General features: G+C 39.0%; 1 protein-coding gene across 1 annotated transcript in view; it reads right to left on the bottom strand.

The window, feature by feature from the left end:
- Window positions 1-5,645: 5,645 nt before the first annotated feature.
- Window positions 5,646-22,733, bottom strand: part of LOC129779040 (uncharacterized) — a 114,841-nt gene continuing 97,753 nt past the window's right edge. The window contains exons 2-4 of the mRNA XM_055786283.1: window positions 8,224-8,727; window positions 7,744-8,160; window positions 5,646-7,678 (exon numbers count right to left, since the gene is read on the bottom strand). Of these exons, the coding sequence (XP_055642258.1) occupies window positions 6,458-7,678; window positions 7,744-8,160; window positions 8,224-8,727 (2,142 nt within the window). The 3' untranslated portion in view covers window positions 5,646-6,457. The remainder of the gene's footprint in view (window positions 7,679-7,743; window positions 8,161-8,223; window positions 8,728-22,733) is intronic.

Here is a 22,733-nt window from a genome sequence, read left to right on the forward strand (position 1 = left end):
TTCATGGTACATAGACACCCCTCCTCTCTCTATGAGGAGAGGGGGGACGGGTTTTTTCTCTGTCATACAAATGAAACATACATCTCTGCATAATTCAAGAACTAATCAAGCAAACTGAACCAAATTTGGCATGCGGAGGTTTTAGGGGGCAAGAAATATTTCTAAAGTGGTTCAATACTCCTTCCACTTTTCTGAGGAGGGGGGGGGGGGCTGCCATAGAAATAAAACACAAATTTCTGCATGACTCGAGAACTAATCAAGCAAATAAGACCAAATTAGGCATATGGAGGTTTTAGGGTACAATAAATGGGGGGTAGCCATACAAATGAAACACAAATTACAGGGGGCGTCTTTATTCTATCATATTTTCTGTATAAAATATTTATTCCATGTAACGGAGAAACATGTTATTTGCAAGTGGTTGAAAAATCTTGAACGAAAATTGTGTCTGAAAATAATTTGATATTATGATTATGATATTATGATGAGTTTTGTTAGAAATACTACGAAGTTTATAGTAAAAGGTAAATTCAACGGGGTTGATAAGAAGATCAATCAATGAACAGTTCTGCGATTGGACCCATGAACTTGCTCATAGTAAGAAAACATGAATGTTTGAAGGTATTGATAACAAAAAACAAATGTTGGGCGGGACGAAGTTTGCCGGGTCAGCTAGTATATTATACAAATGCTATACCATTATTGGAGAGTAGCGCATGTTCTGTTTTTTAGAAACTTATTTAATCTAATAAATCGGGGTACCTAAACAAGTGCTGAAAATTAATTTTGGGTGTGTTAGCTAATATATTGAGCTATCATTTGGTGCAAAAACATTACCATGTAGTTGGTTTTCAGAGATATGAAACATTATCAATATTGCTGTTCGATGCTCGAAATTTTTTCAATACTTTTCCCATAGCTAAAATACTGCAACAGTATCACGACGAATGTGGTTTCCAATATTGACTTTGTTAACCGAAAGCGCATTTCACTATCATAACCTACCACCATTATCAAGTCTATAGGCTATATGCTCGCAACAAACGCATGGTCTTTTCAACTCTTTCGAAAGTCCGGAAAAGAGCGACCTTTGAAAGCATTCCAAACAACTTGCAACCCACCATTACACAAATCACGTTTGCCCCTTCGTATCGATGCTGATATCTCAGCAGAGATGAACTTTGAATGATTTTTTTTGCGGGAGACGAGAAAAAAATTACAAAATGGAATAGTTTATTCAGATGGAAGCAAATAGAACGAAAATCACTTACTAGTAAATCGATATCCACATTTCTATCCGTGTAGTCATTAATCCGAATATGACTCAGTACGGTATACACATAAACCGAATTTTACACCGCCTGAGTGTGGTCTACCAGTAGCCTTTTAGGTTCCATGGGATACGATTCCGGAGGAAAGGTAAGCAACGATTGGTTTGTCGAGAACTTTCACTTTCCCCAACAACAAAAAATATGCAATCGAGTTTGACTGCCTCTGTAGTGTTGTGTTTTTCCTCTTTCTCTTTCTTCCACAGCCCCGTTTTCGGGGTGCCTTCTCCAACAACCACTTCCTGGTGCATTGCGTTTTGTATCGCTGTTCATCACATGATGCAACAGGTAACAGAAGACGGAATGCCCACCTCCATTGATGCTTCCCAAGTTTCCCGGGTCAATATTCAATGAATAGAGTAGTGCCAAGTGTTTTATTTCCCAAAAGAATGGTTGAAAATGCACGTTCATTAATATAAATTGTTCAATACTGTACTTCTTTCAAAATTTATGCGAATAACATTGATATTTTTTTTTTTGATAGCAACAGTTGGACATTACATAGAATTTATAGAAATACTTAAAATACTTAAAAGAAATACTTGAAATTGTCTTGCATTTTTCAAAAGCTTGTATATACAATACGCCGTTGATTTCTAGTTCTTCATTCTTCTTCAAGTACTTGGTCAGTGGTTGTGTGAGTTTGGAGTAATCTTTGATAAATCTCCTATGGTAACCTAAGAGACACAAAAATTGTTTTATTTCTATTTTCGATTTTGGCAGGTTCCATTCTTGAGTATTCTTCAATTTTTCTGAGTTTGGTTTAATTCCTTCTGCAGAAATAATGTGTCCAAAGAGTTTACAATCTCACGTCAGATTTCCATTATCCACAGTTGGTTGTTTCATCATATGCCCCACGATTTTATTTTAGTCTCATCATTGCCCTAGATTAATGAAGGAAGGGATGTGATAACTACTAACTGCAACTTGCCTAATTATTGATTAATTATTTTGGTAAATGGTATCAACTTATCGTTATTTCTAAGGATCAGTTCTCGATTTCAGATAAGTCTTCTGTTCTGATCAGAGATTCAATAGTTTCTGAATATATTTCTTCTAATACTTTTATCGGAGAGAAGTAATCTTGACTTTGAAAATTGTTTACTTCTAGTATTGGTTTCATTCCAGGAGGAAGTGAAGGAAGTATTAGTGCTTTTTAATTTATTCAATCCAGGCTCCATTGGAATGCCTTTGTTTCGTTTGTTTGTTTACAAACCAGTCACCCTTTAGACTAGATGTAGCTTACAAGCAGTATAAGTGATTTGAAGAGCTTTAACGAGCAGTATCCTTTGCGTGGAACGTGATACACAGTACAACATGGCGCACCTTGGTCGAAACCACCCGGAATAGGATATTTGAACTGATTGAGAACTAAAGATGACTCACGAATTAGAAACTTATTGTAATTTATGTGAAATTGAAGTTAATTTTGAGTTTTTCCATCTAGATCTAGAGGAGTGAGAGTTTTTCCATCTAGTTTTATACTTATGAAACACTGGAATTTTGGGTTTTGGAATGTTTCGTTAAAAAAAAAAAGTTCAAAGGGCCAGTCTTGCAAATTTAAATAGTTATTATATTCTTCACTATATACTTTCATTCGACCGACTTCTTACATATCTCTGGAATTTCAGAACAATGGAGTGGTTCTATAGTTATGAAACGCAGTGTATATTTGACCGTTGATGATACCGGTCGTTATGTACGGCTAGCTGAATTAGCCACAGCCACAGATCGACTGCCGTTCCAAATACTTCTTGGCAAATTTGTCGACTTTCTTCTTCCGGAACATCCAGGAAGAACTTGCCGATGAAAAATTTCGGGCCGAGATCTGCTTGGCGTCCGATTTGATGTACAAACCACTCGCGGTACAGCTTCCTGACGCGGGATTAGGCCACCGTATTCAGTTTATATGTTTATGAAGTCCAGCCCGCTTCTTTGCCTACTGGATAAACCGGACGGAAGAATTGATCTTCTTGGCCGAGTCCCTAATCGAAAGGTTTGGATTACCTTTGAAATAATTCCTCACCACCCTTGCCTTCAAGAGATCGATGATCTTATCTTTTCTTCCGCTGCCAGCTCCCCTTCAACGATCTTGGCACCCGAGACGCAGTCAAATGGTCGATTCCCAGCTGTTTCGCAATCCACCTGTGGGACTGTCCTGGATTTCCCACGACCGCGCCCTTAATTTGTTTTGTTAAAGAACTTCTTGCTTGGAAGCTATCTCGATAACCACTTGACAGATTGTGACGAAATTTTGCACATGTAAACATTACACTTTAAACTAGTTTCACCCGAAAATTCATCAATTTTTACCCATGAAACAAAAAATGACACACAAAAGAAAGTGTTGCATTTTTTTCGAGTACAATCTGTAGATAAATATCATTAGTAGCAGCTAGTTGTTTTAAGGATAGAGTACATTCACGAACTTTCCGTTTCCGTTTCCGTTTCCGTTTGTGCATGTGCTCTTCAACTACCTTCACTTCGCTTTAACACCCTCTTCATCTTCATCTTTCATTGTCTTCATACACTTTACAAACTCCATATCCGGTCGATTACAATCGTTTTCAATGAACCGGAAGCCTACATTTCCGTTTCCGAAATGGCATAGGAATACAACAATCGACTTCGGCTGTTCGAGTATTTTCACCCAATATTCATATCGTAGGTGTTTCCCCTCGCTGCTAGCCGCAAACCGGAAGTCAAAACACGTTTCTATTCAAGTGAGGGTGTAGGGGAACTTTGGGTAAGACGCACCACCATGAAAAATCATGGAAAACGCAGTAATCGGCAGATTTTTTCTGTGCTTACAACTTCCTTTTTTCATTATAAATACAATTAAAGTATTGTAGCACCAAAAACCACGTCTATCTTCATAAAATAATAATATATTAAAAATTGCATGATTTCATGCAAATTTGACCGCTTCTGTCACAAGACTTTTGGGGCATTAAAAACTTATTTAAATTTTACAAACTCCAAAACATACTCAATTGTTACCAGAGCTATCAATTGAGTTTGAATAAATAAATGTTGAAAATTCATTTTTTGTATCAAAATGCAATTTTATAATCCATCACATGATGGATTATGGCACATCGCTCCAGTATGGAGATTAATAAAAAGTGTGAGTCAGCTCCAGTGTTACCAATTCACTCAGATATTTTCTGCAATTGTTTTATACCCAGATGGTTTCTGAAAAGCATTTCTGCGATTTCACATATCTTTTCGTGTATTATGTAACAAGAACCAGAACGAACAAAATTATTTCAATGTTTCTGACTACTAAAACCCATCCATTATTAAGAATAATTCAAACCTTAGAATCAAAACAAAAACTCATAAATACAAAGGCCATAAATCTGGCAGCACATTTGTGAAGAGCGGCACGTAGCAATATATTTATGAACAGCGGCACATATTGATACGCTTGTCAACAAAAAATATAGGATTCAAAATTCTTTGGCGTTTTCGGCGTTTGATAACAAAAATTCGAGATCATCTGTTGATTCTAACTGGTAGCAACATAACGGAAGCGGAAGATATAAGCAGCGAATCAAGTGTTATCCAAAATAAACGCTTCGATATCGTTTGACATTTTGGCTCGTTGTTGTGGTGCGTTTTGGACATGCATATGGGCAACTTGCCTCGCTTATTTGAGAATGGTGTAATATGAATGCGTTCAGAATTCTCGTTATTTCTGTTGGTTTGCCTATTCGTAATCATTATTGTTCATTTCATTATAAAGAAAACAAACGTGGCTACGTTGTGGATGTGAAGAAACGTTGAAATATGTAGTAAAAATACATGTTTCATCCTGTTTTGCTTTACAGGGGCGTCTTGCCCGGACTTCCCCTATGTTATTTCTGGCCAATTGGGAGTAGATTCGCTGCAAAAAATTGAGGGTCAGAGCAGAATCATGCGAGGGTAGGTTTAGGGCCACAATTTTTGAAAGGGTCGAAAAATAGGACTTCGGATTCGGCCACTGCTTTCCTCTTTTTTAACACTCATGAACCACGCCGATCAGTAGAAAACATAGCTAAGAACTTATACTATAGATTTAAATTCTGAAGTTACCAAAAAATAAGAATTTTATGTGATGAATTACCATTGGAATTTAGGATATCGGATCAGGGCAGCCCTCCCCTATAGTAATATTGGAAAACAAAATTTCAATGTGTTGTCATCGAAAACGGACCTCGGAAGTTTTAGCCTCCAGATTTAGAAATGCAATGAGGCAACGAAATAAACATAGTTATATGGTATTTTTTTTTGTAAGGAAATAATTTCTAGAGGTATTCTATTATCAAGCAACCATTTATTATGTTTTTCATATTACAATCTTACTGTGCGTCTAACCATACATTACTATTAAATCGACGTATTCGTTTCATTTCTACACAATTTAAGTAATAAATATACACACACTCTCATTTGTTCGAGTTTATTTTTGTTACAGGTAATGCACTCAATTGTTTCCTTTCCCTCGCCACACTTCTTGATCTTGATCCAAATCGTTTGTTCCACTTTGTACGGAATGAGCGAAAGACTTACTAAACGCTAAGCTCGCGTCACTAACATGTATCTCGGCCCTATAACTTGTCTTTTCCTCACTTTACAGTAGCGCTTCATGTCACTTTACACCGTACAAATGGGGGTGGAAATTGTCCCTCCCATTCACTAACGCTCAGATTCAATCTTTTGACATCGTTATTATACACATTCCTCCACTCATGGAGGCGGAATTATCGTTCCTTGCATCACGTGTCATCGGACCGACATCCTCAGGTGCGACTGCCGGCGTGAGGATAGCTGATTTTGATGAAGACTTAAACACGCTAACTGTGGTAACTTAAACACACATTTTCATGGTAACATTCGTGGTGAACCGTGCGGCGGCCGAGAAGCTGCACCGCGATTATGGCCATTATTGATAATTTGCGTTGGCATTGCGGTTTAGATGAGCAGATGGGGGAGGTACACACTCACACACATTCAAAAACACACACACGGAAGCAAAATAAGGACTGGTAATAAATTAAAATAGGCTCGATGAGAAATGCTACTCCTGCCTCCCGTTATGACAGCTGCTTACAAATATTGTTGTGACTCTACTGAAACTCCAATGCTTATCGCTTATGGTCTGCCGAGCTCGGCGGGTCTGCTAGAGTTTTTTGACCTTCGGGACTCTTGAGGAACACCGACACCTCGCTGTGATCGATGTTCGGATCATAGGAGGGCTCTTCGGGGCGGAAATTCGTTTGAGGTTGTTCTATCGCCGACAGGATAGACTGCAGAAGACCTTCGGAGAGGATTTGCTCGTGGGGCGCACCAGATCCGTTTCCGGAACCGACGGGGTCGGCTGACTGGAATTGCAGCTGGTACGAAGCGTGCTTACCCTGAACCGGAATTGTTACGCTTTGTGATCTTTGGGCAGAAACCAGTTCGAGGCCGTTGAGGCCTCCAGTTAGGCCGGGTAGACTAGCGGTGGCGATGGACTCGCTGCCCTGCAGCTGATGACTGCTGTAGCTATCCCCGGAAGCCGGTGGAGCGTAGCTGTCGTGAATATGTTCGGTGCTGTGAATTTCGCTTATAAGTCCCGAGGCTTGCTGGATAAAGCTTCCCTCCAGTTGATTATTGCTGTGGACTTCATTGATCGACCCGGACGGTGGAGGCCCGTAGCTGGTGTCAATATTGTTCGAATACTCGGTGCCGAACGACGAAGATGACTGGGATCCGGTTGTACTATAGTAAGATAAGGAGGACTGTGAATCACCGCCGTTCGATTGTAACTCGGGACCGTGTCCACAGTCATTGGCGACAGCAATGATTGTTTGTTGTTCCTGGTGACGTGGCTGCTGGATTTGGGGCAATGCTTCTGGTAGATGGTGCTGGATCAGGAAAGGCTGCGGTGGATTTTCGGATGGGAGACTGTTGATATGCGGGACGGTTTGGTACGATGAGGCATCCCCAGTGGTTGGCGGTGGGAGATACACATCACCTGCGTAGTTTGGTTTGGTTCCAAAGTTGTCCAGATGTTCAACGGTATTACCAATGGATTCGATCAGACCCTGTGGGACTGGAGGACGATACACGATAGGTTGTCGAGGTGGTGACACTGGTCCTGACCATGGTTTGAGGTTACCGCTGACGCTTCCATGAGATATGGCTAGGCCATGTGATATGGGTCCAGGTCGGTGCGGAGCTCCGTGGAAGGATGGTGGTGGCAACTGAAACTTGGGTGGGCCATGTGGTGGACCTGGTTTGAAGAACGATGGCCTGTATTTGTTCGGAGCATAGGAATCGACAGGTGGGGCTGAGTAAGAGTCTGTGATGACGTTCGAATGAATCTGTGGGTGAGAGTTTAGAAAGATTTTTGACTCTTGAATTGGTTAACACGTGATATTTAACATACTTCAAGACTGTTTCCCTTGCCAAAATCCAATTCATGATGAAGATCGTTGTTGAATGATGGGCCCGGCTCTATGTGAGGCAACTGAAGGCCAATGTCCAGCGAAGAGCTCTGCTGATGGTTGGCAAGGAAATCACCACTTGGCGGGGGTCCGTAAGACGATTCTGGGGCGTGAATCTCTAGGTGGCTGGTAGTCTGAACTGCTGGTCCAGCGATTGGCTTCCACCCATCGCATTTGATTTCTGGTGGAGTTGGTGGTAGGTGGGATGCACCCTGGTGGTGACCAAATGACTGTTGCACCGCGAAGACCGTTTTCTGTGGACCGAACACATTCTTTTGGGGACCGAAAATTTGCTTGGGAGGACCGTACACTGGTTTAGGACCCAGCTGGGGTAGGGACGGGCCTCCGAACGTTGGTTTCTGTAGATACGAGTGTAAATTTTGTTACGAGTTATATTGAAAATGAAAAAAAATCATGCTTACCGGGAAAGAGTGAGCCGGTGGTCCATAAACTTGCTTCGGGGGAGGCCCGTGATGATGGGCTTGCTCACCTCCAAAACCGATGGAAGAGAAAAGTGACTCGAACAGGGAGGACTGCTTCCTTGGTGGAGCTGAATGGTGCGGATGATGCGGTGGACCGTACACTGGCTTTGGGGGATGATGAAATGATGGTTTGGGTATGTGCGGTGGTCCGTATTCGATATTGATCTTCGGGGGACCAAAGTTTTGAACCGGAACACCATATTCCTTGCTGGGACCGTGCGGTGCCGGCGGTGGAATATCTGGCGGGGGCGGCGGATAATGCGCTACGGCTGGTGTTCCGTAAACCGCAACAGGGAGCTCACCTAGAGAGAATGCCGGCGATGAGGGCGGTAATCCATACGTGTCGGCGATGGGTGCCTCGCGACGCTGTGCTTCACTATTGACGACCCCTTGCGTTGTCGTAGCGAGCGCCAATGCGCAAATGAGCAATGCTGACGGTCGCAGCTGTAAGGGAGAAGAAGCAAAATCGTACGGTTCATGTTGTGTTTTCATTTTTGCATGCTGGCGTGTGCCTGTTGATTGGAATCGGTAGGTGCCACTCCTTCGCCGAGAGATTAATTTATCATTTAGTTCCGCTTTGTAGTGCAACGATTGGATGCAATGAATGTCGATACTGGACAAGGATTACTTGTGGTTTGGTTTGATGTTATCGAATCTCAAGCCTAATGGTTTGCTTCCGGAAATAGATATATTTACAGCTGATTAATTCATAATATAATACATGAAATTTCCATTGAATAGAGTATATATTAATGAGCCCTACAATATATGTTAGAAAATACCATGATTTCGCTATCACAGTGAAGCTAGTTCATTCTGTGAATACAATCGAAACAGAAAATGCTTTGAGTATATGAGAGTTTACGTCTGAATTATCGCCATTCAAATGTAATATTACTGACTTCTTTACGTGTAATGAGACACATCGCTCCTCATTACAGAACAGTGAATGGTGCAATATGAGGCAATATGAGTATAACCGAATAACAGGGTGGAATTGACGAATCTACGTTAAATTTACCATCAAATGGCGTACAAATAAAATGTTGGTTTTTGGTTTTTGACGTAGAACTACGTCTTTCATTGAGGGTGCCAAATCAGAAAATAGGTAACGTTTTTATGAAAAAGAGAGTTAACGTCAATATCTATTTTGTTTGGCGATTTACATACCAAACGAATCGGAAATTCTCTAAGATTTGTTTGTGGTGCTATATATTACACTCCCCTGGTGTGTGAATGGTTTAAATTGATGAAAACTAGAAGCATTTCCACTTTCCCATACATTTGTTCTGCTCATTTGTGAGCTTCCCTACTCCAGCCATCAATAACGAGCACCTTATCGGCGATCATCGTAGGGGAACGTCATCATTCTTTGTGTGGACACCGACTGGACAACATCGTTGCTGGACGAGCTGAACAACGAGGTATCGAGTGCCTTTCTCAAGGCAATGAGGGTGGAGGTGTAGTGCAGGTGTAGAGTAAAGTTTTTCAGGGACCTTTCTCAAGGCTAGAGACGAATGAACTGAAAAAGTTTAAAGTCTCTATAATCAAAAACCGAACGGGAACGAATCGGAGAGGAATGATTTAAAGTCTCCGTGAACAAAGGAAAGAAGAAGATGATTAAGAACGAAGGGGAATATTCCTTGTTTTGCGTCATCAAATGTTTTCGTTTCGGATTGAGCTGTGGACGCGATCAAATTACTTACTCGCTGGTGTCTCTGGCATTGCAATCATTACATTAAACTGACGCCACTCCATTCCATTTCTGAACTACAGAATTAAGTGGGGAATCATCAAACTAGGCTATCATCGGTTCACCAAGGAAATAATTGCTCTGGAATTTTGTGTGTGATTTGGTGTCGCATGACAGTAGCAAAACTATCTCCACCAAGGATGAAAGCTAGGCTAATCGAGATCGGAAATATTAATAGAAAAGGCTTCCGTTGAGAAGAGCGCAAAGCGAAGATAAGTGTGTGTATATTTAGTTGCTTCAAGCCATTAGTATATGGTAATATTGTGTGCTTACGTGCGTGCTTCATAACCCGTATGTACAAATAGCATCTTCGACACGCTGAAACCCCATTTGTATCTGCTCCCGTGTGTATTGGCCCTGTCGCGATGCAATAATCACCTAATATTTTGATGCTACGATGGACGATTGATTGATGGTGCTAATTGTGCAACCGCGATTATTAATATGAACAAAGAGGAAGGTAGCAGAAGAAGAGTATTTGCGTTAAGGTATGAATAATGGATCTCTTTTGAGGCAAATATTCAGACTTTTTTATTAACAGTTCGGATGAAAAGTTCATATGGTTGACGTATGAATGGCGCCTCTTGCCAAAATCTACTTGACTATCACAAAGGACCATCTTTCAGTGGATACGTTTCGAAATTAGACAGCAATCGGTCGATTGGTTCGTGAGTTAGATTAGGGGAGTTGGGGGTAAAACGGACATGCTAAGAAGAACTTCAATTTAAATTTCTTTGGAAACTCATGTTTCCCGAAACTTTGATGCAGTTTCTTGTAATTCAATATACTTTTTCTCTACCTAATTGGCCAAGTATTTTACAAAAAAGTGTTTTTCGATGTTTTTTACTGAATTTAATTTCAGAAAAAAAAACATTGAAACGTAAAAAAGGCCGCACATAAGGAAAAGTGTAATTTTTTTTTCGAAGCGGGTAATATGGACATATAGTGGGGGTAATATGGACAGTTTGTTTGTGATATATGAAGCGTAGAGGTTTATCGATAGCGAGAGGAATAATTTTATTCAACCAAGGTCTGAACTCATCACGAATGTCCGTTGAATTATGAAAAAATCGAATAAAATAAAATATCGTGCTTTTCAGCAGTATAAACGAACAGACCCTCAACTAAATATTTTGCTTCTGGTTCCAGTCAGCTTCTAAACATACTACATTTGGCGATTTGATTTCCATTTATAGACGCAGGGCATTCCTTAGGAATAGATTAAACAGACTCTTCACAGTACATCTCACTCCCACTGGTAACTGTCCGTTTTACCCCACCAGTACAATTATTTCAATAATCTAACTTTTTCACTCAAAAATGAATTTATTTTTCCGTACATACCTAATATCACTTCTCTGCTAACTCACAAACCGAATATAACCATCAGCGAATTGAGTTTTGATATTAAACCACTCAAAATGCTTGATATCGAAGCAGCTATAATCACATCCATAAGCGGAATCATGAATGATTTTCGGTTTTTGTTTCCCTTTTTCCACTTTTGATCAGTGTTCATTGCCATAGGGTGGCTTAAATATCATAGAATAACATGTAGAAGGGGTTCTCATTAACAGAAATCTGAAATTTAAAATGTAAATATACAAAGCAACCACCTGTCCATATTATCCCCACTGCCGGTATTACCCGCGGTTCCCCTACAGCTTTTGTTATTGTGAAAAAATGGAATTTTCCTCGCATTGCAAAAACTTGCTGAGTGATAAGAAATTGGGATCAAGAGAAAATTGTTAAAATCTATTGCTAGAGTTTTTCTTCAATAAGAACCAAGACTTCGATGAGAGAGGCATTATGAAGCTACCTTTAGAATGGCAACAAATTTTACAATAAAACGGTGCATATTTGACCGATATCGGACAATCCAAAGCATATAAGAAAAAAAAAATCACCCAAAAATAATGGAGTCCGTTTTCCCCGACCTAAACGCATACTAATCGATTTTTTTTGTAAGTAAAATACTGTATCAAGTCTTGAGACCGGTTTTGTTGTAAAGGTTTAGTAAAGAAAATACAGTTAAAATCCACGTCGACTGCATACTGAATAAATGAAATCTCTGAAAAATATTGTTTGGTTCAGTCAGAGTGGACCAAGTGCACATAGTCAGTCGTAAATCCTCTTGATTGACCTTGAAAAGGTTTTTTTGACAATATAATTGCACGACCTTGTCAAAGAGTAACTGAGAGTTGTAGAAAATGCAATTAGGGAGAATGATTTTAAGTTACTAAAACTAAACAGCTTCAAACTTTGAGTTCGATTTACTCGAAATCATAATTATGTTACTTAGTCCGGCTTGACTGAACACCGACCATTTCATCCTGCGATTTTCCAACATTTTTCTATCTTTTGTTTGCACATTGCGATTACACTTTCCCCTTTTCGGTAGAATTCTACTTCTAAATTGACTGATATTTGAATGATTATATATAAAATTCGATTATTTATAGCGAAAAAAAATTACGACTGTATACAATCGGGTCCGGCTGTACCTCGGAATCAACGGCATTTTATTTTCAGCATGGGATGGCAAAACATTTTTTATAATCTTTCTATGCGTTATTCCGTTCATAATTCCATCAATGTCTTAGAAATCTCTTCAACTAATTTTCCTATAGACCACAGAAAGTCGATTTTTGACAATACAAATTAATAGTAGATTTCATTTCATGCAATTTTAAGACATTTGTAATGAAAAAATGGTTTCTTCGAAAACCTTGCGTGTACTCCCCCCTTTGGTGGTAACTTTCAGTGCATCAGAAATCGCGGAAAAATAAAGTTAGGACAAAAAATTCGTGACGCAGTTACATCGTATTTCAAAAAGTTGAACGCTATGCACTTTGCGCTCGGAATAGAAAAACTCGTGCCATGCTATGAAAAATGCCTCGAACGTTACGGCGATTATGTAGAAAAATAGAAAATAAAACGTAGATTACGAAAATCACCTTGTTTTTAATCCCAACTTTATTTTTCCGCGATTTCTGAGGCACTGAAATTTATTTTTTTAACGACCCTCGTAAATTAACGCTTGAACATTAGATATACGTTATTACAGAACTACATGTTCTTGAATACACCATATACAAATTTTTAACTTGATGTATGTATGCGTAATGCACATAAATGAAAGAAAAAGGCACGAACCGTTCATTTCAGGAGTATTACTGGTACTCTTTACTCCCACTACAATTGGCCTTCAAGTGCTTCTCTATTTTTATTCAAACTTTGATCAATCGAGAAACAGAAAAGGCCTAACGCATCAACATAGAATTTTGCAGTGGTTTTGTAAAAGGCTATAAACTTCGGCCTAGTGGCTACCGAGAAGGCAATTTCTGTTTTTATTTATATTTTCACTCAAAAGTCATGGAACTCTTCAAACATAAGGTGACTACCAGTACGGCATTAATGGTCAATAGTTATACTACCAAACACTAGTTATAATACCTGACCACTTTACCCTCACTGAGAACTTTACTCGCACTTTCCCTATAATGTGTAATAGGTAAAAGCACCATGAAGCAACCTCTATAGTAAATCATGAATAAATATCCCAAGATTCCAAGGAATCATATTCTATTAATTAAATTTTATGATCATTCATGTTGCAAACACCTTCGAACCTCGAATTTACGTATCCACATGATTTCTAAATTGCGCGCTTGCTCTTTCTATGGGGACATTTCTTTTCCTCGAATTTATGAGATACATACCAATTATCAGAAAGGTCACACCCCATATCCGCTTACGTCATGAAGCTGCACAATTGTCCGAGCAGTTATTGTGAGTCGAATTTTGGTACGCCTTAAGATTATAATCGTTTTCTTATGTGTACCCCTCCTCCCATGACCTTTTATGGTTCGAAATAAACGCAATTTTCGGCATTAATCCGGGGAAGTAATATAATCTCCGGTTGCCAGTTCCAACTCCGGCTCCAGCACAGATGTCATGATGATTGTATGAGCTGCTGTTACGAAACAAATCTCGGTGATCTCATACGACAACAAGTGAAAGTAAACAGATCTCCCGGGACGAAAATTGTTGAGGTTGGTAACGGTTTCAATGTTGGGAAGTCACTTGAAGTGAGAGGCTATTCAATGCGATGTTCGGTAAATCGCAAGTCACCACACGTACGCATCACTGGAATTTTACAATCTCTTTGAGTGTCTCACCGTTGGGAGGTTGGAGTCATAACAAAATGTACACAATGGACAGTTTCGCAACCACAAAAAATCGTCGTAAAATCAACCTACATTGATTGACACTTATCCTATACCAGCCACACCGGTCTCTCCGCCGGTGATCACCGTAACCGGATGCCGGCGACAGCCAAATGAACTGCGTGCTGTTTTATATTTGCTCTTCCAGTATTCATATCCCCAGCTAATTAATCGACAACCGAAATGAGATCATCCATCATCCATCATCATCGTCGCTGTCAACCAGCGAAAGCCTTACGCAATGGACCGGCAATTGATTTGGGGTTCGGAGCCAACGTATGCTTGCATTCGCTTGATATTCAACGAGATTGGGTACAATTTGCATAAAATGACAATACATTCTCCGGCTCAATGGCAGCCGGGAGACCAACCGATCGGTCGTTCTTCAAACGCTGAACCGGCTGAATGCAGCAAAGTGCGTTTTATCGTTTTCTCGTGCTCCAGTGTTCAGCGCCAGAGATGCCAGCTTTTTTTTTGTGTGAATTCGTGAACCTTTTCTATTCTACGGATACCTACGGATATTTAATTTTTAACAATACGTCGAATGTCAAGTTATATTTCGCACATTTTTAATCATACTAATTAAAAAACACAGCTGAAATATGAAATAGCTTTGGATACAAATAAACGAAAAGGATCAGGTGTACATGTATACAGCACTGTTTGTTTGACGCTATGGGGATTGGCTGCAAACGATGCAAATTATGAACGCTTATCAAACGCTTATCAAATCATTCGATTGATGTCTACGAGTTATATGCTTGTTACTTATTGAACTTGTTTCAACAGCTCAAAAATGTATTGAATGCAAACTATTGAAATTATAAAAATCTGTGTATAAGCCTGCTCGGAAATCCACTTAGTCATGACTGTCTTAGATGGATTACGAGCGAAGTGTGCCAATGGCGATGCGTCAAATACCGAAGCGGAATGCGGAATGAGGGAAATAGAAATGGGAATAGGGATATAATTTGCGCTGGATATTTTCAAAGAGGAATCGATTCCTGCACCGGAGATTTTATTGGACCGCTGGTTTTTACAGAAAAGGATCATACAGGTTTGGACACCAATGTTACCAAAACAACTTTGAGTGGATCCGTGCGGAGGCTTCTATGGACTCTGGAAACTTTGGAAATGTTGTCTTCATGGCTTTTCCCCTTAGTATCAGCCATTTATGAATATTTGTGAAACCAACATAGTGCGGTGATATTTTATCAAGAGACTATTTTGAACGTTTATATCTCTTTGCCGGTTTTGGGAAATGGTACGACAAACATTTCATTCGAAAGATGTTTGTTACATAGGTATCCCAAAATCTAATTCAGTAGCTCAAAAATTGCTGTGAAAATAAACCATTGAAATAACAAAAATCTTTATCTGTTTTAATGGTTCGATGGGCCAATTATGCTCACGTTGGCTAGTTAATTTTCAACCTCAGATTATCTGCTTGAACTTTTCAGAAATTGACTTAGATGCAACTTCAAACAGAAGATTCTAATATCGAAGGATATTTATAAATTCACCTAAATTAATCTAAATGTTGCATATCAAGAAAAACTTCCTCTTGTTTTTTCAAGCTGAGTTGATGCTTACTAATGTTGCTAATTGTCGATTTGTCGATTTATATTAATTTTTGCTGATATCATGACTTGACCTAGTTGTTATTTTAACTATTTTATCTATCTGAACCTTAATTTCTCGTTTTGAAATGTCGGAGATGTTGGGAGTATTCCTTCAGTACCAAACGGTGACGATAAAAGAAACAAGACAGCCACGAACACAAACGTGGAAGCTGTACACGATGGTACTGTCAAAATTCGATTGTGTGATGATAGAGGACGAAACCTATGCCAGGACAGATTTCAAACAACTTTCTCTGTATGAGTTTTATACGGGAACCGGAAGGGAAAATATGGTAGACATTTCCCGGTGTTACGAACTACAACCGGTCAGCAAGTAACGGTAACGAAATTGTTAATCCATCTACCTTCGAAATTCCCTCGAAAGAAGCACGTTACACTGAGTAGCGTAACTGTCATGTGAACGGTCAGCTTTGCTAGACAGTTACATTTCATCAAAATATAAACTTTATAAAGTACTCGCGCTGAATTCATTGTAGATTTTCTTTGGCAAACTATTGTTTTTTACCTACAATTTATATAAATACTCAATGCGGACAGTTTACGTGAAGACTAAAAATGTAAGAAACCTAAAACTATGTCATGCAATTATGAATTTATGAATAATACTAATTTCAGCTTGAAGCTTACTACAAACAAATACACGAGTTTGCTTTTGAGAGTCCGAATCGTTAACGTCTCCGTAACACCCGGCATGTGAATCTTTTGAAGTATGCTTAGAAATATGCATTCTTGTTTGACCAAATTTTAATAGTAACATTCTTTTATGTAAGCAAAACATCGGTCAAATTCAGCGAAATTTGAGTGGAAAATTTAAATTTAAAGAAAATTTTAACTAAATTGGATCTTTGGATGGACTCGACTGTCCAAATACGAATATGAATCCGTCTACTCTTTTGAAAAACTAATAGAGTAATCTAATCCCTCTGGACGAATGGATACTCCTTGATTGGTTCTATGAATACATATATGACAGTCCCATATTTTCCTCAGCAATGTTGTAATCTTCGATGTTGACAGATTTGATTAAATTCATGGAAAGTTTTCAGTCATTTATATCTCAAATAAATTACAATTTATACTAGAATTTCGTAAATAATTATGAAAACTGAAATCAACTTTTTTTTATTCAATATATACACTGCGTTTCACAACTATAGAACCACTCATTTTTTCTGAGTTTCCAGAGATATGTAAGAAGTCGGTTGAATTGAAGTATATAGTATAGAATACAATAACTATTTTCATTTAAGACTGTCGGTTTCACATGAATTACAATATGTTTCTGATTCATAGGTCATCTTTAGTTCTCAATCAGTTCGAATAACCCATTTGGGGTGATTTCGATCAATCTGCGCCATGTTGTAGTGTGAATCTCGTTCTACGCCTCGATACACCTCGAATCTCGATACTGCTCGTTGAGGCTCTTAAAATCACTCATACTGCTTGTGAGCTGCATCTACTATTCTTCCGATCACTCCTCAGAAGTTCCTGACAGGGTTTTGATTTGATAAACAAGCTGATCAGTCCAGAATTTGAAGCCATGAAACCATGCTATGACTTTCCGGACTTTATGAATTAAAGCCAAATTATCCAATTATCACGTTGTTTTTGATGCAAAAACAGCAGTAAATGATTCTGAAGTACTTTGTTGCACTTCTGACTGTTCATTCGTGTTGATTGAACTAACTAAACCAGGCTTTTTGAGAAAATTCTCCCCAAACCATCAAACTGCCGCCTGCAAAGTTACGAGTTGAAAAATTAAATGACACATTCCGTAAATCCTTCCAGTATGAAGAAATTCTATTCAAGTTGAATTTTTTTTTATCAGAGAATTTCTCCTGAAATAGTGAAACCCATGGGATTAGCTTCCACATTAGTTTTTGGGCTCGCTGCTTTGAAAATGGGATTTTTGTGGTTTGGGGAGAATTTTCTCAAAAAGGCTTGGTTTAGATAGCTTACCATCAACACGAATGAACAGTCAGAAGTGCAACGAATCACTTCAGCATCATTTACTGCTGTGCATCAAAAACAATTTGAGAATTAGGTAATTTGGCATTAATTCATAATTTCCGGAAGTTTATGGCATGGTTTCATAAATAGGGGCTACAGATTCTGAACTGGTCAGCTTGTTCATCAAATCAAAACCCTGTCAGGAACTTCTGAGGAGTGATCGGAAGAATAGTAGATGCAGCTTACAAGCACTATGAGTGATTTGAAGATCTTAAAAGAGCAGTATCCTCTGCGTAGAACGAGATACACACTACAACATGGCGCAACTTGGTCGAAACCACCCCGAATGGGTTATTTGATCTGATTAAAAATTAAAGATGACCTACGAATTAGAAACTTGTTGTAATTCATGTGAATTGACGTTAATTTTGTAAAGGTGTGCGAGTTTTCCATCTGGTTCTATAGTTGTGAAATACTGGAATTTTAGTTTTTTGAATGTTTCGCTCCTGACCACAACAATGAAGTTGAAATGGCCAGTCTTATAAATGAAGATAGTTATTGTACTCTGTACTGTATACTTCAATTCAACCGACTTCCTTCATATCTCTGGAAATTCAGAAAAAATTACTTTGTTGCACTTCTGACTGTTCATTCGTATTGATGGTAAGCTAACTAAACCAGACTTTTTGAGAAAATTCTCCCCAAACCATCAAACTGCAGTGAATCGCAGTGTATACACATGCAGCCATTCCATGCCAGACCGATATAGTGGTTTTTAGATTTCCGTGAAAAGTCGTGGTTTTGTTGCTCATCGTAAAATATTAAACCCGCATTTTTTATTTCATTAGGGTGTCCATTAGAGTGCCAATGAAAATGACCATCTCGAATTTTCAAACGGAACCTAATTAAAAATGTTGATTCCCATGAAAAACCACCCTATCAAAATATCAGCTTTTTTTCCTTTTCTCAAAAAATCGTAACTTTTGAACTACTAGATCGATTCATATTATCAATATATCAAGTTAAAGCCAATCAACTAGTCTTCTTTGAAAAATATATTACACTTGCAAAAAAAAAGGATTTTGTTTTCGTAATTATTGATTTTATTTGTTTTCTTTATAGTTTACATGGTTTAGCGATCAAGGGCGCTTTATTTTTTATACTTACTCTTGAAAGCTGAGGTGTTTATAGATAGCAATAAGTCACTTTTGGAGTAAAAGGGAAAAACATATTTTTCGGACCATCCTAAAAAGGGAATGGGCACCCTAATGAAAAAATAAAAAATACAGCTCCAATATTTTGCGATAAGGAATAAAACTACCACTTTTCTCGGAAGTCTGTGAACCACTATATCGGTTTAGTAAGGAATGGCTACATATGCATGGCTATATTGTGCAAGGCAAAAAAACAGATATTTAACATTGAAATTAACACGTTCGTCGCCCAAAGCGACGTTTTTGAGTTTCTTGCAGGGCCCAATTTTCGAATAAGTTATTATATGAAGATTAAACTTAGTTTGTAAATAACTTTTACATGATCTGGCAATGTTTGTTTTCAATTGAAGACGAATTGATGACAATAACACATGCCAAAGTCATATTATTGGAGTTTTGCAAAAAACTGCAGTACAAACCATCCGTACTATGAATTAATAAAAAGTATAGTATAAACAGTATAATATTATGGTTATGATTTTATTATTTTTCTTCATATCCTATAGTTACATTTAGGTTCCTATGCTATCAAATTCGTTCTAAAAATCCTATTCAATCTGAACGAAGAAAGTGTCACCCATATCTGGGTGACGGAGCGTCGAAAGTGTTAAACAAAAAAAAAAAACAAATCATTAACGGCAGGGGCAGGTATTGTATTTCGTCTTGATCTGTTCACCTTCGTTCCTCTCAAAATTATATTATTCTTTTGTTCTGAAAGGAGCGAAGTAAAATACAGGGTTTTCCATTTCGGGCTTCCGAAAGTATACAGCCCTGCGCTGACAACCGTTTGACATAGCTGTCAACCAAAGCGTCATATCGTTAGTTGAATGTCTGCCATTTTACAATATGGATCGTTTTAGCATCGCACAACGTGTTAATTTTGTTAAATTATACTATAAAAATGATGAAAAACCGGCAAATGTTTTTCGAGCATTACGGACGGATTTTGGTCGTCATGGACGGCCTACAGAGCACACAATCGCTAATGTAGTGCGTAAATTCGAACAAACTGGATCCGTAGCGGATATTGTGAAACCTCTGCATCATCGTAGTGTGCGTTCGGCCGAAAATATTGCTGCTGTTGCTGCCAGTGTGGAGGATGACCCGAATGTTTCGATTCCACGGCGTGCTCAGAAATTGGGCTTGTCAAACACATCATTGTGGCGAACTTTGCATTTGGACTTGCACCTACATCCATATAAAGTCCAACTGGTACAAAAATTAGAGCGTGGTGACCATGGAATGCGTCGGGCATACGTCGATTGGGTGAACGAACAACAGCAGCAAAATGCTGAATTTTCGCATCAAATTTTCTTCAGCGATGAGGCATTTCGAGCTCGGTGGCTATGTGAACACCCAAAATTTCCGTATATGGGGCTCAGAAAACCCACACGTGATTGTTGAGAGGCCATTGCATCCGCCAAAAGTCACTGTTTGGTGCGCATTATGGTCTGGTGGAGTCATCGGGCCGTATTTCTTTGAAAATGAGGACGTCGAGACGGTAACTGTGAATGGTGAGCGCTATGCTAACCGATTTTTTTTGCCACAAATTGAAGATATGGATACGGATGACATGTGATTTCAGCAGGACGGCGCCACGTGCCACACAACACGACCGAACATAGCCGTATTTCGAACGATATTTGAGGGTCGCATAATTTCGCGTTTTGGTGATGCCAAATGGCCGTCCAGATCATGCGATTTGAACCCGCTAGACTTTTTTTTGTGGGGTTATGCGAAAGACCGTGTCTATGCCAACTCTCCGCAAACTCTTGAACAATTGAAAGACAACATTCGTGAAGTTATGACCGAGATACCGCCCCATGTGTGCCGAAAAGTCATCGAAAATGACCTGTTCCGGATCAAGGTGTGCGAGGAAGCCCTAGGTGGACATTTGAATGATGTTGTATTTCACACATAATGGCATAAACCAAACTTTAATTTGAAATAAAAGTTTCATCGAAATTCGAATTCTAAGTGTGTTTTATTTCAATTTACTTTTGGAATTTAAAGTTGGAAAACCCTGTACAATAGATACAAAGCCCATATAATTCCGCAGATGTTGTACTGAATTTACAAACATTTCCGAAGTTCTGGTAGCCTTGCTAAGCGCTCGCACGTTGTTTGCCTGTTAATTCCGGCAGAGTTGATTGACGTATGCACATTCGCTCGAGATGATTGGATTTGATGGCGAATTTGTCGATGAATAGCGGGGAAACAAAAACAAACTCATTAACATGCGAGCAGCGCTAACGCTGTGATAGATAGTTTCGATAGTATAGATTTCGCACTCAAGAGGTTTAGCTTTAAGACCTTCGAGGACAGTTCGTTGCCCAGCATAATTATCGAATTTTCTCCGGATCTATACTGTTAATAGCGTTGTTCATTTTCTCTTCCGTGGCTGATGCTCACAAGTCGACTTGAGCGCATACAGCTCTCTAATAGATTTGGCGACATGTATGCAAACACATAGTTTCCGTTCGAATGCCCCTCGTTTCAATCTTGTTGGCTCGAAACTAGTGACAGTTTTGGATAAATGCGACCACATTTTGAACGCCTGAAATGGGATAATCGCAAGCATTTCACCGATTCGCCATCCGATAATGTCAGTGTAAAATTTTGCACAAACAAAACTCCGCTCATCTTCTCGGATAGAAATGCGTTAAGCAATCATTTACCCCCAGTCACCCGGCAGACGCGAATTGCTCGATGAGTTCGTCACTAGACGCGATGACAATGACATCGCCAATGGGAAGTGAAAGTTTGGAAGGTTTCCTCCTGTTGCTTTTCTGATTGTTGTTCCTCGAGCTTTTTTTTGACACAGTTTTGGAAGTTGTACGCGAATCACACCATTTTAGCTGCCAAAGTTTCGACGAAATGGCCGTTGTTTTATCAGTGTGCTAAAGTTTGCGGGTAAAAACGTTTGGATCATTGTTTGGAATATGTTTCGGATCACAGTTTGACTGTGAACAATCACATTATATGCGTAGTTCAAGTTCACAGTTTTAACGGATGCAGTGTGTTGTTTTTTTGATTATGTTCAAAATTAATAGAAATAAGCCAATTTTTGACAATCTGTTATAATGTGAACAGTTTTTCAATGAGTGAGATATTCTGGTTATTTTCAAATAGGCTGACCACATACTTCAAGACTAAAAACGGGACACGCAAGCGAAAAAAGTAAGCAAAAATACATACTACTTTTTATATTGAGTGATTAGATTATTTATCTGGACATTCCGAAATGGACTCGAATACAATCTTTCCTTTCATTTACAATTTAATACAGTATCGTAAAAATTTCCACTGTTCTATGAAATTTAGCCTCCCGAATCAACTAAACTTTTAAGAACCCTTTGCATCTCACTAGTCAAAATTACTTCTTCTCTTGTAGTATGAAGAATCCTGATGAAATCGTCTATATCACCTGCAACTTCAGTAGCAGATACATCGTCTCTCTCAACAAGGCCAATAAATCTTTGAAAGGACCAAACACTAATTGATCTCTGCTAAAAAGCAACCATATGTTCTTAGAATGTGCCCCCGTGGCCGAGTGGTTAGCGTCACACATAACCATGCCGGGGGTTCGGGTTCGATTCCCGTTCTGGCCGGGAGTCTTTTCGTCAAAGAAAATTCTTCCGACTTGCACTGTGGTCACGCG

Source organism: Toxorhynchites rutilus, chromosome 3, assembly GCF_029784135.1.
Source record: "Toxorhynchites rutilus septentrionalis strain SRP chromosome 3, ASM2978413v1, whole genome shotgun sequence".
Taxonomy (NCBI): Eukaryota; Metazoa; Arthropoda; class Insecta; order Diptera; family Culicidae; genus Toxorhynchites; species Toxorhynchites rutilus.